Source organism: Panthera tigris, chromosome B1 (genome assembly GCF_018350195.1).
Source record: "Panthera tigris isolate Pti1 chromosome B1, P.tigris_Pti1_mat1.1, whole genome shotgun sequence".
Classification (NCBI taxonomy): Eukaryota; Metazoa; Chordata; class Mammalia; order Carnivora; family Felidae; genus Panthera; species Panthera tigris.
In genome coordinates, this window is record NC_056663.1 from 104,522,541 (window position 1) to 104,541,064 (window position 18,524).

The 18,524-nt window shown below is 37.0% G+C and overlaps 1 protein-coding gene across 7 annotated transcripts in view; it reads left to right on the top strand.

Annotated features, from left to right (window-relative positions):
- Positions 1-18,524, top strand: part of SEC24D (SEC24 homolog D, COPII coat complex component) — a 108,082-nt gene that overhangs the window by 71,456 nt on the left and 18,102 nt on the right. For all 7 annotated transcript variants that reach the window (XM_042983994.1, XM_042983991.1, XM_042983990.1 and 4 more), the window contains exons 11-17: positions 2,734-2,858; positions 7,517-7,708; positions 8,293-8,386; positions 14,949-15,065; positions 15,896-16,066; positions 17,332-17,428; positions 17,558-17,703. In XM_042983994.1, the coding sequence (XP_042839928.1) occupies positions 2,734-2,858; positions 7,517-7,708; positions 8,293-8,386; positions 14,949-15,065; positions 15,896-16,066; positions 17,332-17,428; positions 17,558-17,703 (942 nt within the window). The remainder of the gene's footprint in view (positions 1-2,733; positions 2,859-7,516; positions 7,709-8,292; positions 8,387-14,948; positions 15,066-15,895; positions 16,067-17,331; positions 17,429-17,557; positions 17,704-18,524) is intronic.

The window sequence follows — 18,524 nt, forward strand, 5'->3', positions numbered from 1 at the left end:
CTGGGGATGGATGGTGGTGAAGGTTGCACAGCAGTGTGAATGTACTTAATACCACTGAACTGTACACTTAAAAATAGTAAAGGTGGCAAATTTTATGTATATTTTACCACAAAAAGAATCCAACTGGGGGGCACCAGGGCGGCTCAGTCAGTTGAGCATCTGACTCTTGATTTTGGCTCAGGTCAGGATCCCATGGTGGTGAGATTGAGTCCTAAGTCAGGGTCCATGCTAGAGGTGGAGCCTGCTCAAGATCTCTCTCTCTCTCTCTCTCTCTCTCTCTCTCTCTCTCTCTCTCTCTCTCCCTCTCCCTCTCCCTCTCCCTCTCCCTCTCCCTCTCTCCCCCTCCCCCTCTGCTCCTTCCCCACTCACTTGAGCTCACATGCGCGTGCTCACTCTTATCTCTCTCAAAGATACATACATACATACATACATACATAAGATCTTTTAAAAAGCTTCCTATAAAAAAGAGAAATAATTTTAAAAACAGTAAATGAGGGTCTAAATTTGGGTACTGGAACCAGAAAAGCTTCACAGTTAACTGGTTACGGATGGTAAGGAAGGTGGACAATTCCACAGAGAAAATGAGATTTGAAACACAGATTACTTTTGAGGATCATGCTTTCTGTAAAGAATATGATGGGATAAATGTTGTCTTACTTACAAAATTCTGAATGAAGATGCTGACAGGATCTTTGTGTGGAGGTGTGCTATAGTTAAATGGAGTGCTGGTCTGGAGCTCAGAAAGGAGACCATGATAAGAAAGAATTTGAGGAGTTGCCTATATAGAGGTGCTAGTTAAAAGAGGTGCACAGAGATTTCTGTGATAAAGCAGGTGGTAACAAAAGAGAAGATATCATTTGAGGAAGATAAGAAAATGAAAAAGCAGTCAGAAAAGTGGGAGAGGAAATGACACCACAGCGCTGTGATAGCTAAAAAAGTGAAAATGGTCCGTGATGCCTAAAATTGGATAGATAAAAGAGAGTTAGGGATGAGAGCTGGATTTTACTTAAAGTCATTCGTTTGCAGTCAAGAGGTCTGTGACCCTTAACAGAGCGGTTTTGGTAAAGTATCATGGAAAACCAGGGTTTTATAAAGTTCATACCTGTTAGGCTTGACTGTACAAAGCGAGCTGGATTAAAAGGAGTAATTGATTAAAAAGACAACCAATAATGAAGTCATTAGAGTTTTCTAGGCATGAGATGACAAGCTTCTGAATGGTTAAGAGTAAGGACTGGGTAAAACATGTAAAAGAAGCATTTTGAAAGAATAGTCAATGGGACTCAGTGGTTGAAAGAAAAGGAATAGTTAAATCTAATTTTATGTTTTTAAGCCTTTGAATTGATGTATAGTGATGTTATTGATAGAGATGTTGGAAGAGAATATCATTTAGAGGAATGATGAATTAGTTTCACATACGTAGAAAACAAGTTGCAGTGAAGGACTCCATAGATTTATGGAAACTGTTCAGGGGGGACTAGTAATGCTGAACTTAAGAGATCACAGAATGGTAACACACATTTGGGTTGGTCACAAAGGGGCTTTGGTTTAATTAATGGAAATGAGAGTGATTTTTATTTGATTTAAATTAATGTAACTCTGTGTTATAAGTTAGATTAGGTGGGAATCAGGAATGATTTGCAAAAAAGTTGCTCAGATAGACAGCAGTAGAGTTCTTTCATTTCTTTGTTGGCCTGATTTTGAATGTGGCAAAACAATGAAGCTTCTATGTTGATGATTTTTAAGTCCTGCACTTCTTTTCTTATTTCAAATGGTAGACTTTTATTAGAAGGCTGTTACCTCTAAGCTTGTAGTGGCTAGAGAATGAACCAGTAGATGAATTGGAGACATCATCATCTAATTTTATAATTATAATAGTTAAAAGAATTTTACTTTGGAACATTTTTTGTCATTTATCATAAAGTTAAAAATTGAATTAACCTTAACTCTTTTTTTTTTTTAGTCACTAAATTTGCCTGAGGCTGTTTTCTAAATATTTTGTAAGACCTAACTGAATAATCGCTTCCTAAGAGCTCTTTGAACACCAGCCAGTAAAGGGACCAACAACTATCAAACATTTATATAGCAGCTGCTTTATGTTGTAGTGATTGTTTGAAACAGATAGAGAAAAGGCCCAATATTCTATTTTTAACATAAATATGTAAAGAATAGGTAAATATTTGGTAATATAGTACAATTTTAAAGTATACAATTATATTTTAGTATACAATTTCATATCCTTAAAACTGAGAGAGCTTACAAAGGAAGAGATTTGAAAATGGCATGATCCAGTTAATGAAATTCTACTAGTTTCAAGACAAATACCAATTATTGTATGTATTCTTTGGGGCACAATTTGTCAAGTTTCCAGACACACCTCTTCTTAGAAGGAGAGGGTTGTAAGCAAGGCTGGTCACTAGACTGTACTCACCCTTGGGTAATTGTAGTGAGAAAGTCTTCAGGGTGCTACAAAAATGAAGCTTCACTGTTAGATATCATAATCCTGCCAAATTCAATAGAGTGTCGCAGGTCGTACCCTGGAAAACAAACAGCTTTTATCTTTTTTATAGCATCAGAGACTGTGTTCTAAAAAATGATTTAATTCCCCAGATGTTATATCCTAAAATATTAAATGAAAAGTTTGATGATATCTTCAAGGGTTTGAGTGTTTTAATTTGATTATGCAATGTATATACTTTTTAATTACATTTATGTGATTTGTTTGCTTTCCTATAGAAAAATAAGCCTCCCAACCCACCAGCCTTTATCTTCATGATTGATGTTTCATATAGTAACATCAAGAATGGACTTGTGAAGCTCATATGTGAAGAACTGAAGACTGTGCTGGAAAAACTTCCAAAGTAAGGGAACTGCCATTATTTTTCTAATTTGCACAATATTACTGAATTAATTTATTGGCCAGAAAGCAAGTGCTGAATGCCCCGTGGATATCTTTTGCTAATGAGGACATTGGGTAAGTATTTCTAAATTAAACAGCCACCAGCTCGTTGAGTCCTTAAAAAGTCAGAGTTATCTTTTGTGCAAAGCAAAAGAAACAAACTGATAAAAATTAATGCTATGGTAAACAACATTCTGAGTACATTTTAATTATAAGGAGAATCCCAGCAGTGTGCTGGGAAAGACTTTGGAAGTCTGCTGTCCACTTTCAAAGGGGCTGGTTTTTCAGTGGAAACTGCTAGTTGTGACATGTGGTAGGTAGAGTTCTAAGGGGTGCCAGGAAACTGTACCATTGTCGTATGGCAGACGTGGTAGCTTTTTAGGCAAATTTCCTTTTTTCCTGTATTATACACCGTCAAACCTCTTTGTCACTTTACTGCCTCTAGGTCCTATGACTTAAAGCATAAGGTAGATCACTTTCCTTGCCACAACAGGGAGCAGTACACAAAAGGAAAGGTGGAAAGGTATTTCAGCAAACATGGCTATTTTTCATAATATACAAACTAGTTATTTAAGATGGGAGCTGCCATCCAGTAAGGAGACCTGGGAGTGGAGAAAGTCTTCCTTTATGAGAGGAGACATGCTTAAGAAAATAAAAGAGTCTAAGAAATATCATCTGAAACCTAGTGTCTATACCAGTCTCAGCATCTTCCCCCCCTCCGTATCTCCTGAATGATCTCTGTTCTGAAAAGGGATGCTTTGAGGGATGGGCTATCCATAGCCCTTAGGGCTCCCTGAGTCCTTGGGTGTCCATTCCTCTATATTCATTCCACATGTGGCTGCTGCACTGGTGCATGTGAGGCTCAGATGAATGAACTCTGGACCTCCCAGGAGTAGTTTTGTTTGTATCTGTGAAGCTAAAGTCATAATATTCTCAAGGATGGTTTGGAAAAGCAGTTGGGGATGTTTAAAAAACATTGAGGTGATTTCAAACTGAATTCTAAAATGAAGAATGAGCTGGGAGCAAGTTGAAGATGGGGCATAAGAAAGGCATGTGATGCCTGCTGACACTTTGTGACTCTAGTTTCTGTTACTTCATTCTCCCGGATACTTGAGAACTGTGGACTTTCTGCTGAATAGGACTTACTTTATAATAGACTTCTCTCACAGGGCTGTTTTAATTCTAAATCTGAAGTTGGAGCTTGATTCATATGAAAGAAAACTATCATTTCTGGAAATGGTGTCTCTCTCTTTCCCTTCTCTCAAACTGGTTAAATTAGACTATGCTATTCTCATGGTTACCTTGCCAACCCCTAGCTACTTTTCAACACAGTGCTGATATGAAGTGTATAACCTATTGATATGAGTTAATGAAATCACACTCCTTCCTGAGATGTCATTATGACTTATATCTCATTGGAGAGCAGATTGTGGCTTCAGCAAAAAGATAGGAGAAAACAATAAAACGATTTTAAAACAAATCTGGTTGCTTTTTTTCTTCCCCAAAGTTTATTTTGGGATCTGTAGATACATAATTTTATACTTTTTATTGTAAGATAGCCATCAGTTTGATTTACTTCTTTGAACCAGGTAATATGCCAAATAGTGTTTTTAAAGCACAGTATAAGTCTTGATTATTGTCTAAGGTATGTTCATCTCTTAGCTGATCTTTTGAAAAGTAAAGGCCCCATTCTTTACTATTAAACTTTGAATTTACATCTTTGATTTTGCCAGATGTCATTTCTGTCTGACTTCTCTGAAATAGGAAAGAAAAGATTTGAAATATCTTATCTGTTGTTCAGATCAAGCAATCGGGTTTTTTCTTGTTGTTTTTAATGCTCCTGTAGCAAAAATGTTCAAAATGCTTGACTTTGGAATATTCTAGTTCATCCAGTTACTAACATCTTCAGTTTTGCTCTGTCGGATTCATTCCATTAAAATAATAAGGACAAGTGTTGAGGGGAGTGGTAATTGAAAAACAGAAGAAGAAACACATGTTGTTTTCTGTGATATCCCTTATATACCTTTATAAAATTTGCATAGAATTAATATGAAGGAGAGGCTGAGATTTCATTTTCTTCTGGTCATGATTTAACAAGGCAGTTATACTGCTGAAAAGAAAATTTTAAGATAGTTCTTTGTTTCTCAAACAAATTGAAACAAATATGTTCCCATGAAAACATGTTATAATATTTTGCAATAATGTGAAATGTTCTGATTGGATGTTTTTAAAAATGTTAATTTAGATTTTAAGTGAACCCTGTGAATCCCAGGATACTCCTTTCCCATCACTTGAAAATGTTCAAATCCAATGGGAAATAGCAATCCAGACTCTTCTCTGTAATTTTTCTTTTGTGTCTTTTGCCTTAATTGACTCTAACTTAACTATTAAAAGAGAATAAATGCCCTTGGGATTTGCCGGACATTTATCACCTTATGTAATAAAAGGTTTACTCGGAAATGGGAGCTTAACCAGTGGTGCTCTGGTAAACTGGATCTCAAATAAATAAAGCCTTTACTATAATGTTTGCTCATTCCTGTGGTGTAAAATATGTCCAGCCATGCTGATTTTAAACTAGCAAGGCGACATCACTAAACAGGAGTTGGGAAAAGATGCATACAATCAGTTTATCAATCTGGGCTCTAACTTGCCATCCTAAATAAATACAGCATTTCACCTTCACGATAATCATCCTGAGCAAACCTCTAATTCTTTGCGTTATACTAGACCCTTCAGGAGCAGGGAGCATAAACTTTGAGACTTTATTGATTTATAGTCAAGGATTCATGCTATGTTAACTAACAGGTACTATATACTAAGAACCCAGTGAGAATGATTTGTAGAAATTTAGAAGAGGAAATAACTTCTGGTTGGTAGCATCAGGGGAGGTTTGAGAGAGGAAGAGTATCTGTGCTTGGTCTTAAAGAGTAAAATTCTAATGAATAGGGGGGCAGGGAGAACATGAATACAGTATCATATAATGGTTAGTTGCATGAAATCATCCAGTTTAGGATATTCAAGGGTGTGTGTGTGTGTGTGTGTGTGTGTGTGTGTGTGTGTGTAAGTCTGTGTATGTGCAGTTACAAAGGATTAGGTACTATTTCTGAAAATGTTCTAAGAGTCCACAATATAAACATTTACCAAGTACTTTTGGAACGGATTATGAGGATCTGTTTAAACTGCCCACCCATTCATGAAGGCCACAATGAAGAACAAATACCTTCAATTAGCAAAGGAAGTAGAGAAGAAATAAAGAGTTTAAAGTCAATAGTTTGTCATCATGTACTCTGCTGAAATTGGGAAGTCTGCAGTGGGATCAACAATTTGAACTTCAGATACTTTCATCCATGTACTTTATTTTCCTTTCTCTCATACTCGAGTAACTATGCTATGTACAAAGTTTAGGAGCTGAGCATACTAGGTTCTTTTTTAAAAAAAAATTGTCCCTAAGCAAAATAAGTTTTACTGATATCTAAGGATCGAAGAAAACGGCATGTATCTTTTGTGGCCGTCATGTCATTGAGCACTGCTGTATACACCAATGAAAATCAGGAAGTGTTGTTGGAAGGGGGAGGGGAAGGGAGACAAAGAGAAACCTGGGTAAACATTAAAGAGAGTTTAGACCACTCAATTCAAGTGTAGACTTAAATAAACATTCATGCCTTATACTCTTTTCAGGAAGATTAAGGCCTTATCTTGAATTTCTTTAAAAAATTTACTTTTTGGGGTGCCTGGGTGACTCAGTCTGTTAAGCGACTGACTATTGATTTCAGCTCAGGTCATGACATCACAGTTCCTGAGATGGAGCAGCATTGGGCTCTGCGGTGACAGCACTGAACCTGCTTGGGATTTGCTCTCCCCCTACCCCCCCACGCCCCCCCCACCCCCGTGCTTGCACGTGCACTGTCTCCCTCTCTCAAAATGAATACAGTTTTAGAGTTTTTATTACTTTTATTGTCTTGCCATGACATCACAAATGTTTACTTAATTAGAATTATATCATGAATTCATATATGTGACTTTTTAAATATATTTACATTATATGTTTATATGGCATATAGCTCTCAAAATCTAGTCCAATTTCTATTGCGATTCTCTAGAATCTATAAGAAAAGAATCACACAGAAGGAGCAAGTCCTTTCTTGATAAAAATAGCTATCCTGTTTGTAATCTGAATGTGCCTTTCTCTTGCTTCAGATGTTCCATTTGTTCTTCTGACCTTGTTGTGACTTCTGAGAGAACTTTGTTTATAAAGAATGTAATAAGCCTAGCTTGTTTATTAAAAAAAAAAAAAAGCACATCTTGTAATTGCTATGGATTGAGCATACATATATTAAAGAAATAAATATTTTAAAGAAATGTATTTTCATATCTGTTTGATTTTTTTTTTTTTTGCCTAGAATTTTGAGAATTTTTTCCTTTATCAGCTTACTTATTTTTGTAATATCCCCCACCCCCTACTGTGACTCAGTATTGTTTATATACGGTAAACATTCATTAAGGGCAAAACTTTAAACATGTCTTCCATTTATTTTATAGAAGGTATACTTACTGAATTTCGGATAGAAACATGTCTCATAAATATATGAAAGAACTTCAAACACTGTGTTTTTCTCATAGGGAAGAGCAAGAAGAAACTTCTGCAATCCGAGTTGGTTTTATCACATATAACAAAGTGCTGCATTTCTTTAATGTAAAGAGTAATTTGGCCCAGCCTCAGATGATGGTGGTGACTGATGTTGGAGAGGTCTTTGTTCCTCTGTTGGATGGTTTCCTTGTCAACTATCAAGAATCCCAATCTGTGATTCACAAGTAAATATCAAGTATTTTATAATTTAGATAAAAATCAGGTATCTGTTCTGAATTATTTTGATTCAATCACATGTTGTTTTGGCATTAGCAAGGGAGTTTTAATGTATGGATTGTAAAACTCTGTCGTTTATGTTAGTTCTATTTTAAATGTACACCAGTATCTAGAAGGAAGAGTTTTTTTTTTTTTTTTTTATACACTCAACCAGTCCCTTCTCTTTGCTAAAAAAGTTATGCAAAGGAAATATTTTCTGCATATTGATGAGTCTATTCAATGATGATGGTAATAGCTAAAGATATAGCTACTGTTCCAAGAATTAATGGTCAAAGAGGTCAAATATGTAAATAGTGAAAAAATATTTACAAAGAGTGTGCTTTTGTAAATGTTACAAATAAGTCATAAATTTTGGTTCCAGAACATATCAAGATATCATTCCCTTAGGGATGACCTGTGAAGGTCACCCATAGGTGTTCCGCATAAAATAAAACCATATGTGTTCAGACTTGAAATGTTAATGCCTTATTTCTTGAAGTTTATTACAAATATGCTTAACACTTAAAACCTTTTACTCATTCACTTATTACAGTTTATTGGACCAGATTCCAGAGATGTTTGCAGACTCTAATGAGAATGAGACTGTCTTTGCTCCTGTCATCCAGGCTGGCATGGAAGCGCTAAAGGTGAGAAGTCTTTTTTAATTGCTAATAAATACATTTTTAAAACCAGACACACACACACACACACACACACACACACACACACACACACACACACACACAGGAAGTTTCATCTATGAAAGAAATTACAGCCTTCATTAGAGCATGTAGTTTGCTAGAGGCGCGTTCCAAACTTCCCTACAAATCTCAGGAGGAAAATGGCCAAAATCATGGATTGCTCCCAGCGTTTACATTCCAGAACTGTTATCATCTGAGTAACTGATTTTGTCAGTATTTCCAGTTTAGCTCCTCCCTTTGGCTTTTATATGAACTTTATATGATCTATTTTTATTTTTTAATTTTTTTTTAGCGTTTATTTTTGAGAGAAAGAGCGCAAGCAGGGGAGGGGCAGAGAGAGAGGGAGACAGAATTGGAAGCAGGCTCCAGGCTCTGAGCTGTCAGCACAGAGCCCTACGCAGGGCTTGAACTCACGAGCTGTGAGATCATGACCTGAGCTGAAGTTGGATGCTTAACTGACTGAGCCACCCAGTCAGTTATTCAAATACATGAATTGTATTCATGTGCTAGTGCCTGAGAGGAAAGATGAATGGATATCCATAAGCCAGTGTATCAGTTAAGACAGTAGAGTGGAAAGGAGAATATGGGCATGTCTTCTAGAGCACCGAAGTTCAGAATCCCAGCTCAACCCCCTTTTTTTCTGAAAGGGAATAATACTGTCTTGTAACAATGGGTTCACACTGGCAGTACACAAGAGGTCTAGAGGCAGCTTTGAAAGAAAAATATAGGTAAAGCAAACTTGCCTACATGCATTCCATGTGTCCAAAATGTGATGTTCCTTATGATGCATTACTGCAAACCCACTGTGTTGGTAATAACTGTAATGTTCTTTGAGACTGCTTGTTCACCACAGCTGGAGCAGTCAGCAGTCTCAGTGCTCATGCAGCAGAGGCCAGTTCCTTTCATCCGGTGGATTTTTGTATCTTTTGCATGTTATTTTTTGTTGTATTTGCAATTCTTTTGTTAGAGTAACGTATACTTTTACACTGAAGTTTAAAAATGAGAAGAATTCATATCTAAATGTAGCAACTCAGAATAACTTCACAAATATCAAAGTTAGTAAGTAGCGTTCTTCTTACAAAGTAGAAGAACTATCTTTATAAAAGGTAAAGAATTGTCTTATTAAAAAGATAGGGAACTGCCTATAAAGTGACACTGTTGGACATCATGTTGGTGGCAGTTGCTGTCGTGTGCCTGCTGGCAGAGCAGACCTTGTTCCACCAACACATGTCTTCATGCAGAGCAGAATGGTGCTCCGCTCTGTGCAAGGGTAAGGGACACAGTAACTCCTCAACTAAGGAGTCACAGAGTCATGTGTTAAAGGGCGGCTACATTTTTAAAATGCAGATTTCTGGCCCCACTCCTAGAGATTCTAATTCATTAACTCCTCAATTTGTTCTACTGATCATCCATATTTGAGGACTACCAGCACAAGGAATTATTCCTTCTGCAGTCTCTGAGAACATCCTCGCATCATGTTAACTCACCAGCAAATTGCCTGACCCATACCTGCCCCGTACAACTTTGTATGTTACTTTTGTACTAGGAATGCTTTCACTTAACCATGATTTAACATCTTGCCCTAAGCTTTTCATTAATGGTTAAATTAAGAGCAAACACTAAGAAGACAGTTTCTTCCTTGTGTAGAACATTAAATGAAGATATTATTGCATATGAATCAATTTCTTACATGTAGAAAGATTCACTGGCTGGTTTCCTAGAGTCAGATTTTATAAGCATTCTAACTCTTAATGTTTCTTCTAGCCTCAACTACCAAAAAAGATACCAATGATACTTAGGGTAAATTTTCTAAATTTAATTCTTTTCTTTCCATGACTACCTTCCTGATTTCTAGTTCTTTACATTTGCTTTGATGATTCCATTGTATATGTATCTTTAATCTGTTTCTGCAACACTTTTTTTGAGAAAGAGAGAGAGAGAGCGTGGGAGTGGCAGAGAGAGAGAGGGAGAATGAATCTTAAGCAGGTCCATGCAACGTGGAGCCTGACGTGGGGCTCAATCCCACGACTGTGAGATTATGACCTGAGCCAAAATCAAGAGTCCTTCACTTAACTGACTGAGCCACCTAGGTGCCCCTGTTTCCTCAAAACTTTTCTATAAATAATAGTTGATAAAAAAAAAAAAAAAAGATTAATGAAAAAGTTTCCCCTGCATCTGCCAGAAAGATTCTGGGTCATTATAATTCATTGTACAAGAGCAGAAACTGCTGTAATATAATTGGAGTGTGTCTGCAGTTTGTGTTTTCTGCCTTGTAGCAGCTTTATAGGTTTGGATGAGGACAAATTTTTCAAAATAAGGTCAAAATGTGTATGCGTGTGTGTGCGCACACGTGTACCTGGTGTATGTGTGATTATCTACCTCTGACAGTGATACTATCTCATCATCTTTTTAGGTCCTCTATGGCAACAAGCAGTCAGACTTAAATTTGGGTACCTTGTATACAAGGGCACTAAAATACTTGCCTGAAGTCAGTATTAGGCAAAGAGCTAACATTTTTGACAATTTGCAGGGTATTATCTAAATATTAAGGAGACCTCATCATTTATTTACTTGTTCTTTCAATCAAGAAAGATTTATTAAATGTTTTGTGAGGCATGTCAGGACTACTGTTTCTACTTCTAAGTTGCTTACAGTGTGCTAGAAGAGATGTAACTCTGTAACACAAGACATGATATTTATTGCTTGTATTCCTCAAAAGGTGGGGGGAGAGCAGAGAATAATTTTGGAAAGCCCAGGGCTGTGGGTGTTCAGCTGAATTGCTCAGGGTATTATGCACAAGAGGCCAGAGGTGAGAGTCTCACCCTCTGTGCACAGGGAGTAGAAACTGAAAGAACATCCAAATGTAGGCGTTTTTATGTGTCCAAGTGAAGACATTTTAGAACTGGCCTCCCCCATTTGAATTAGAGCTTTATTTTCTACTAGATAGATGCCAAGTAAAATCCATATATAATTAGCTGTAATAAACTTCTTGAAGCACAGAAAGTAGACAAAAATTAACAAAAAACATGTGCTGATTTGTCACAAAGATAAAGAGGGAAGATTTGGAAAATTCTTATACACACTTTCTCAAAAGTCCCTGAACTATTCAACTGCAGGGTTTGATACACTTTTTAATGTTGCACATGTTTCTGTGATCACAGCATCTTGTTCTCTAGTGTCTTTTTTCCACAGTGTTTCAAAATCTGCATCTCTTCTCAAAATTTGACACTCATAACTCAATTATGTGTGAATTTCTGGCATTGTCTTTTAACTTGGTCAAACAATAGTTTTCTGAGTTTCTTATTACTTCTACCAGAAAACTAAATAAGTAGTATTAGGCAAAAAATGGGAAGGAAGTGGCCTTTAATGGTTATGCTTCAAATATATCACTAATTGGGAAATTTATCTTTAACGTATCTTCATGTATATCTAAATTTGATTTCCAGTTGATGCATCACAGCATTTCTTCCATTCCTTCTAAAATTTATGGAGCACCTATAGAGTGAAAACTCTAGACCCTGTAGGGCTTGGAGAAACTCGCTGTAGAAAAATTAAGGTCCTTTCTTTCTCATGAGCCTGTGACTTATAGAAAATAGACACATAAATTGTGATATGGTGTTATTAAGTCTTATCTGCAAAGTAGAGGGAGGACATGGAGGTAGAGACAGCCAACTCTGTTGAGGGTGATATTAACACATCTGTCAGAGGAATGGACGTTGGGGTTAAATTTTGAACAATGGGTTCTCCAGGCCAGCCTTTCTCAAACTGTTTTCTATCGTAATAAAAATGTCATATGTCATTGTCATTTATCAATTCTATATGATACACTTGTGTGGGCACAATAAGATTTTGGTAAAAACATAACATTTTATAGGGATGTAAGGCATTAATGCCCTAGGAACTTTTTCTTTTTATTGCTACTTACAGAAGGTTTTGTAAGTATGCGATTAATGAAATTATAAATCTAAAATTAAGCCATTATAATTGGCTAATGAATTAGAAATAAATATGGTTACTTTATTTTTCTCAGTATTTGACTTTGTTTTGTTAATGAGCCTGATTTTTCTCGATGAGTAATCTTAGCAAGGCAATTATATATAGTTAGTTATGATTAACGCCATGTACTGGGTCATTGAATTCTCTCAACAATATTTTATATAGTTACTATTTTTTCTATGTTGCATATTAGGTAACTGAGGTTTAGAGAAGTTAAGTAATTTTCCCAGTATCACTCGGCTAATAAAATGGTTGGGACTCTTATCCATGCAGATAGGAACCAGGACTCATGCTTTTAAGTACTGTGGTATACAATTACAACACTTGTATGAGCAGAGACTAGATGGATAGAAGTGAGGGAGTATCTAGATGGGTTGACAGTGAACTCCTTAGAGGAACTGGGTGGGCCAGCCAAGAAAAGCTGGGGAGAAGATGGACTTTTAAAAAATGTTCTAGGGGCACCTGGGTGGCTTAGTCGATTGAGCACCTGACTCTGGCTCAGGTCATGATCTCACGGTTCCTGAGTTCGAGCCCCACATCAGGCTCTCTGCTATCAGCACAGAGCTTTTTTTGGATCCTCTGCCTCTCTTCTGTTCGTTCTCTCTCTCTCTTAAAATAAATAAATGAACTTAGACATTTTATACCTTTTCTGCTACTTCAATTAAAATAACTTTCATAACAATGAAATACATAACAATACTTTCATAACAATGAAAGTGATATAAATGAAAAAATTAGTCATAGAATTTAAAAACTTTAGCATGTTTTTTTCATTATTGCCATAAATTTTACCCAGGTCATAGGAACTAATGTGTCTTAATTGGCCACAGTGTTGTTAGCATCTTTTTCCTATGTATGCAGGTAGGGTCACTATCTTTGCTTCTTCATTCATCCATGCCTTTGTTCTCATTTACCTGTATCGATAATTTGTAGAAGTAGAAGACTAGTGCAGTGATAAAATCACTGCTCACTGCTGGCCATGACGAACACAAGACGGAACATGGGTTATGCACCCTAACCCATGTGTCAGCTGTGACCCCCACCTCTGTGACCTACTCACCACACATGTTGAATGTCACTTAGTGAGACACATTAGGACAGGGCTAACCTTGAATTTTATCCATTTGTATTTTAGGGAAGTAGGCACAAACTCACATGTCTTATTAGTAATAGCAAATAATTTACAACACATCTTACCGCTGACCCAGACATACCACTGTGTGCTGCTAAACCCGTCTTTTGCACACAACAGCTCCAGGCCAAGAAGAGGGAGAAATGGATTCCAGGCTAATGGAACAAAATGTGCAAAGATGTGGAGGTGTATAAAGCACGTGGTATATTCCAGGAAAGCAAGAAGCTTGTGTGGCGGAAACTTCCCCTGAAAGGGGTGGCAGGGGTGAGGAAATGTAGAGATTAGACTTGAAAGGTATATTCAGGCTAAACTCCAGAGGGCCTGGAAGGGCAAGAGGGTCACTGGCTGTGTGACCTGGGGCATAGTGGATGAGCCTCAGTTTTTTTAGCCTTAGAATGCAGAAAACAGTTTCTTCTCCACAATGTATTAATATGTATTAAATAAGAAATGTGTGTGAAGGGCCTGGCACAGAGCTAGCTGCACACAGCAATTGCTTGCAGCAACCCATCTCACTTTTTTTTACCCTTCCTGTTCCCACACAGATAAAGGAATGTGGACTTTATCACATAGTAGAAAGTCTCCATGATTTTTAGGGAGAACTGCCCCATACATGATCAGAACAGTTAGCTTTATTTCAGAGAGTGCCCTGGCAGCAATATGTCAGGATAGTTTGGAGAAAGGCAAGATTGGAGGGGTCAATATAATGAATCATTTAATCTCAGTAAATTTTGCTTAGTAGATTACTTCTTAGGTCCTTAAGATTTTAAATATTCTTAATATGGAATTGACTTTTGTGGAACCTAAGTTCATCTTTTTATTGCTTCCCAGGGACTACAGATACATAATCTTGATCACATATTTTCCCTTTTGTCATTTTGTCTGATAGCTGGTTCCTTATATCTACTGTTGCTATGTTCATGTGCATTCTTCCTTGAAATACCACTTTAGGTTTAATCTATGTTTACTAAAGGTTTCAAAGAGGAGCTTCTGTTGCATCATCATCCTAGGAATTCTTTTACTTTTGCATCATGGGATTCACTTGACCCTGAAAGTCTAGGCTAAACAAGAAAGTATTTTCCCTGTAGTACATCCTTTTTAGTTTATCAAAGCATCATGTGTATGGACCTACAATCAAATATTGGCTGTTTCATTTACAACTTATATGACTTTAAGCAAGTCCCTATCTAAGCCTCAGTTTCCTAGTCTATAAAATGGAGAGAATAGTACCTGCCTAAGGACACAACGGTTACTGAGAGGATTAAATGAGATATGTATAGTGCTTGGCTCATAGAAAATACCTGTATTTTAATTTATTTTCTGAGTCCCTTAAAGTAGAACTTTCCCACCCAAAACATTTTCTGTAATTTTTTTTTCTTTTAGGCAGCAGATTGTCCTGGGAAGCTGTTTATCTTCCATTCCTCCTTACCCACTGCAGAGGCACCAGGGAAGCTCAAAAACAGAGATGACAAAAAACTGATTAATACGGACAAAGAGAAGGTATTTGTAAACAATGGCTCTTTGAAAGTATCCATATGTCAGTTTGTAAAGGGGAGTAAAGAAAGAGGGAATGTGTCCTTTGAGTAAGAAAGGGAGAGAAGCTAAATGTAATGTATAAATCTGGGACATTGTATATTAACGAGAATATTTTGAATTGCAAATAATTTAAGAAATTTTATATTCCTAGAGAAACCAATGTCTGAAATAAACTTAAAATAAGGCCTCAAACTTTTCATGTATAAACTGTGTATGAGACTGGGATAATACAAATGGGAGAAATGGGGGGAAATGCAGGAAGAAGATAAAGGTAGAAGGAGAATGTAGCTGGGACCATATAATAGCACTCCTGAGACAGGAAATAGAGGTGCCTGATGCTCACAGTGTGCTTTGCTCAAACCCTCTGACAGAATCACCATGGGGTGGGGAGTAGACAAATCAGTGGGAAGGATAAGACCAGGATATAGGCATCCAGCTACTGGCCACATAACACCAGACAGGTTGTTTCATCTAGGTCTGTAAAGGTAAGACAGCAATGTCCGTTTCATTAGCATTGTTGGAGGATCAAATAAAATTGCACGCACGTGCGCGTGCGCACACACACACACACACACACACACACACACACATTTCACACAACATGAGCCTGGCACACACTGGGTGCTCAATAAATGGCTGCTGCACTGATGATTACCGTAATTCATTCCTTCAGCCCAGTTCACTTGACTGGAAAAAAATTTTCTTTCATTTTAAAAGAATTCAACAGAAATAAAAAATTGAAACCAAAAACATTTTGTGGTTTTCTTTATCCCTTTGTGCATCTTTTTCTTCAGATACTTTTCCAGCCCCAAACAAATGTCTACGACGCACTGGCCAAGGACTGTGTGGCTCACGGCTGCTGTGTGACCCTCTTCCTCTTTCCCAGTCAGTATGTGGATGTAGCCTCTTTGGGTCTCGTGCCTCACCTCACTGGAGGAACCCTTTACAAATACAACAATTTCCAGGTAAAAGCCAGCAACGCGTTCACCTCAGGTTTTTGTACTGCCATTTAACTTTTGGTGCTTAAATCATAAGAACGCTGTGCCCCCTTGTGGGTAACTGACAAATGTAAATCTAGAGCCAGTGGAGACCATGTATATGTGATTAGGCAATTGCTTTCTTACTCCCTAAGTGTTTGGGAACAGATTGAGCTCATTTAGTCTCAGAGGTGAATTTCAGTGTAAGCTTCCATGATGAGGAAACATATATTCTATATAAAAAGTTTAGTGTTTTAAATATATTTAAGATAATTGTTTTTAATTTTTTTTAACATTCATTTTTGAAAGGCAGAGAGAGAGAGAGAGAGAGAGAGAGAGAGAGAGCGTGAATGGGGGGGAGGGGCAGAGAGAGAGGGAGACACAGAAACAGAAACAGGCTCCAGGCTCCGAGCTGTCAGCACAAATCCCGATGTGGGGCTTGAGCTCACGGACTGTGAGATCATGACCTGAGCTGAAGTCGGTCACTCAACTGACTGAGCCACCCAGGTGCACCTGAGATAATTGTTTTTAAAAGTGACTGTGTATTTGTTTTAAATTGTTACAGTTTTGGGGTCAGTTCATTATACCTCTCTCTTCCAACCCTGGATTGAGAGAGTCATGAGATAGGAAAAATGTCAGCACTGTACAGACATATGTCTGAGGGCAAGTGGGCTTGCTAATGCTTTACCTTTCAATGTGACAAACCTGTGTACCCAGGCACAAGGTGGGCATATTACAAGCTTCTCCTGTGGACAACTGTACCTTCAAAACTTAGCAAATTGAAAGGTAATAAATGTGTGCCTCCTGCAGGCAGGCTGCCTCCTCAGAAAGAAGATACAGAGTAGACTGAGCTATGTCCACCCAGTTCCTTTACTCAAACTTACTAATCAGATAAATCACCTGCCCTCACCTGAGAGGAAGGGTCAGGGGAATGTCTCTAACTTACGTACCTATACATGGAAACATGGAGTGAGAATAAGTGTTCCCCCAACATAAATGATAAATGTTAATCATCATCTGTTTTTATTTATCATCAATAAAATTATTTTTAATCACCTAGTTACAGATTTATACGGTAAACTAAGGGATTTGTTAAGGCCAAAGATTGCAAATGAAATAAAATTGAAAAAGTTTTAAGAACCCTTTTTAAGACTTCTGGATAAGAGTTTTAATCAAGATTTTAAAAAATAAGGATTGTTATTTTAAATGTTTTGCTGCCATCTGGTGGGGATTGATGCTACTTTATTTTTTAGATGCATATGGATAGCCAACAATTTTTGAATGACCTCAGAAATGATATTGAAAAGAAAATAGGATTCGATGCTATTATGAGGGTTCGTACCAGCACAGGTAATTTTCAATTATACTGTTTTTCAGGTCTCCATTGGTAATTGTTTCCTATTCAAATTAATAACAGGCCAACAGAGAAAATAACAATAAATTAAATAGAAGAAAAATTCCCTTTTTCCTCATCATTAGGTTTCAGAGCCACTGATTTCTTTGGTGGAATTTTTATGAACAACACCACTGATGTAGAAATGGCAGCCATTGATTGTGATAAGGCAGTGACTGTGGAGTTCAAGCATGATGACAAACTTGGTGAAGACAGTGGAGCCTTAATCCAGGTGATTTAAAGCTTATTCCCATCTTTTGTGTTTTAGTTTGTTACAGTGATCACTGGGCAGACTAAAATACCATCAACTATGTCAGTCTTTCTGTAAAGAAGTTGAACTCTTATTTCTCCAAAGACAAAAGTCATTAGATTATAGCACTCCATTGTGTATTCTCCAGAGCCTGATTTATATGTGCTGCTTGTATGAAGTAATAATTGTAAGTCCTCACATGAGAGCCCAGCAAACTGTGGTCAGTATTGTAAGCATTAGCAAACTGACTGCCAGCAGAGTTCAATTCTTTAAGGCTTTAGAACCCATTCATTCATTTGTTGCATTCCTACCAAATGTTAGACACCATGTTAAGTACATTATTATGTTATATGCAGCTATAAATAGAATTTGGTTTTGTAGTAAATAAAATTAAGTCGAAGCCATGGAGATTTTGAATTAAGAACAATTATATTGAATGGTTATAGTTTTCAGATACTGTCATCACCCTTAAATAATAGAGAGGTTTGTCATTAAGTTGAGGAAGAACTCTAATATTTATTTTTGATCACAGACATTTGAAGAAGTGGATACTTGTTTGCATTCTTGAAATATATATGTCATCAGCATAAGACTTAAGTACATCATCAAAGTTAGATGTTTGTTTTTGAACATGAAAAGTATTATTTTTGGACCTGAACCCCTGGTAATAAAATCTGAGATATGTGAAAGTACACTAATATGCGTGAAAGCCCAGAGTTACATATGCGTGAAAGCCCAGTTAAACTTTAAGTTTAAACCAGTGAAATGCTACATAGACGCTCAATGTATGAATTGTCATCATT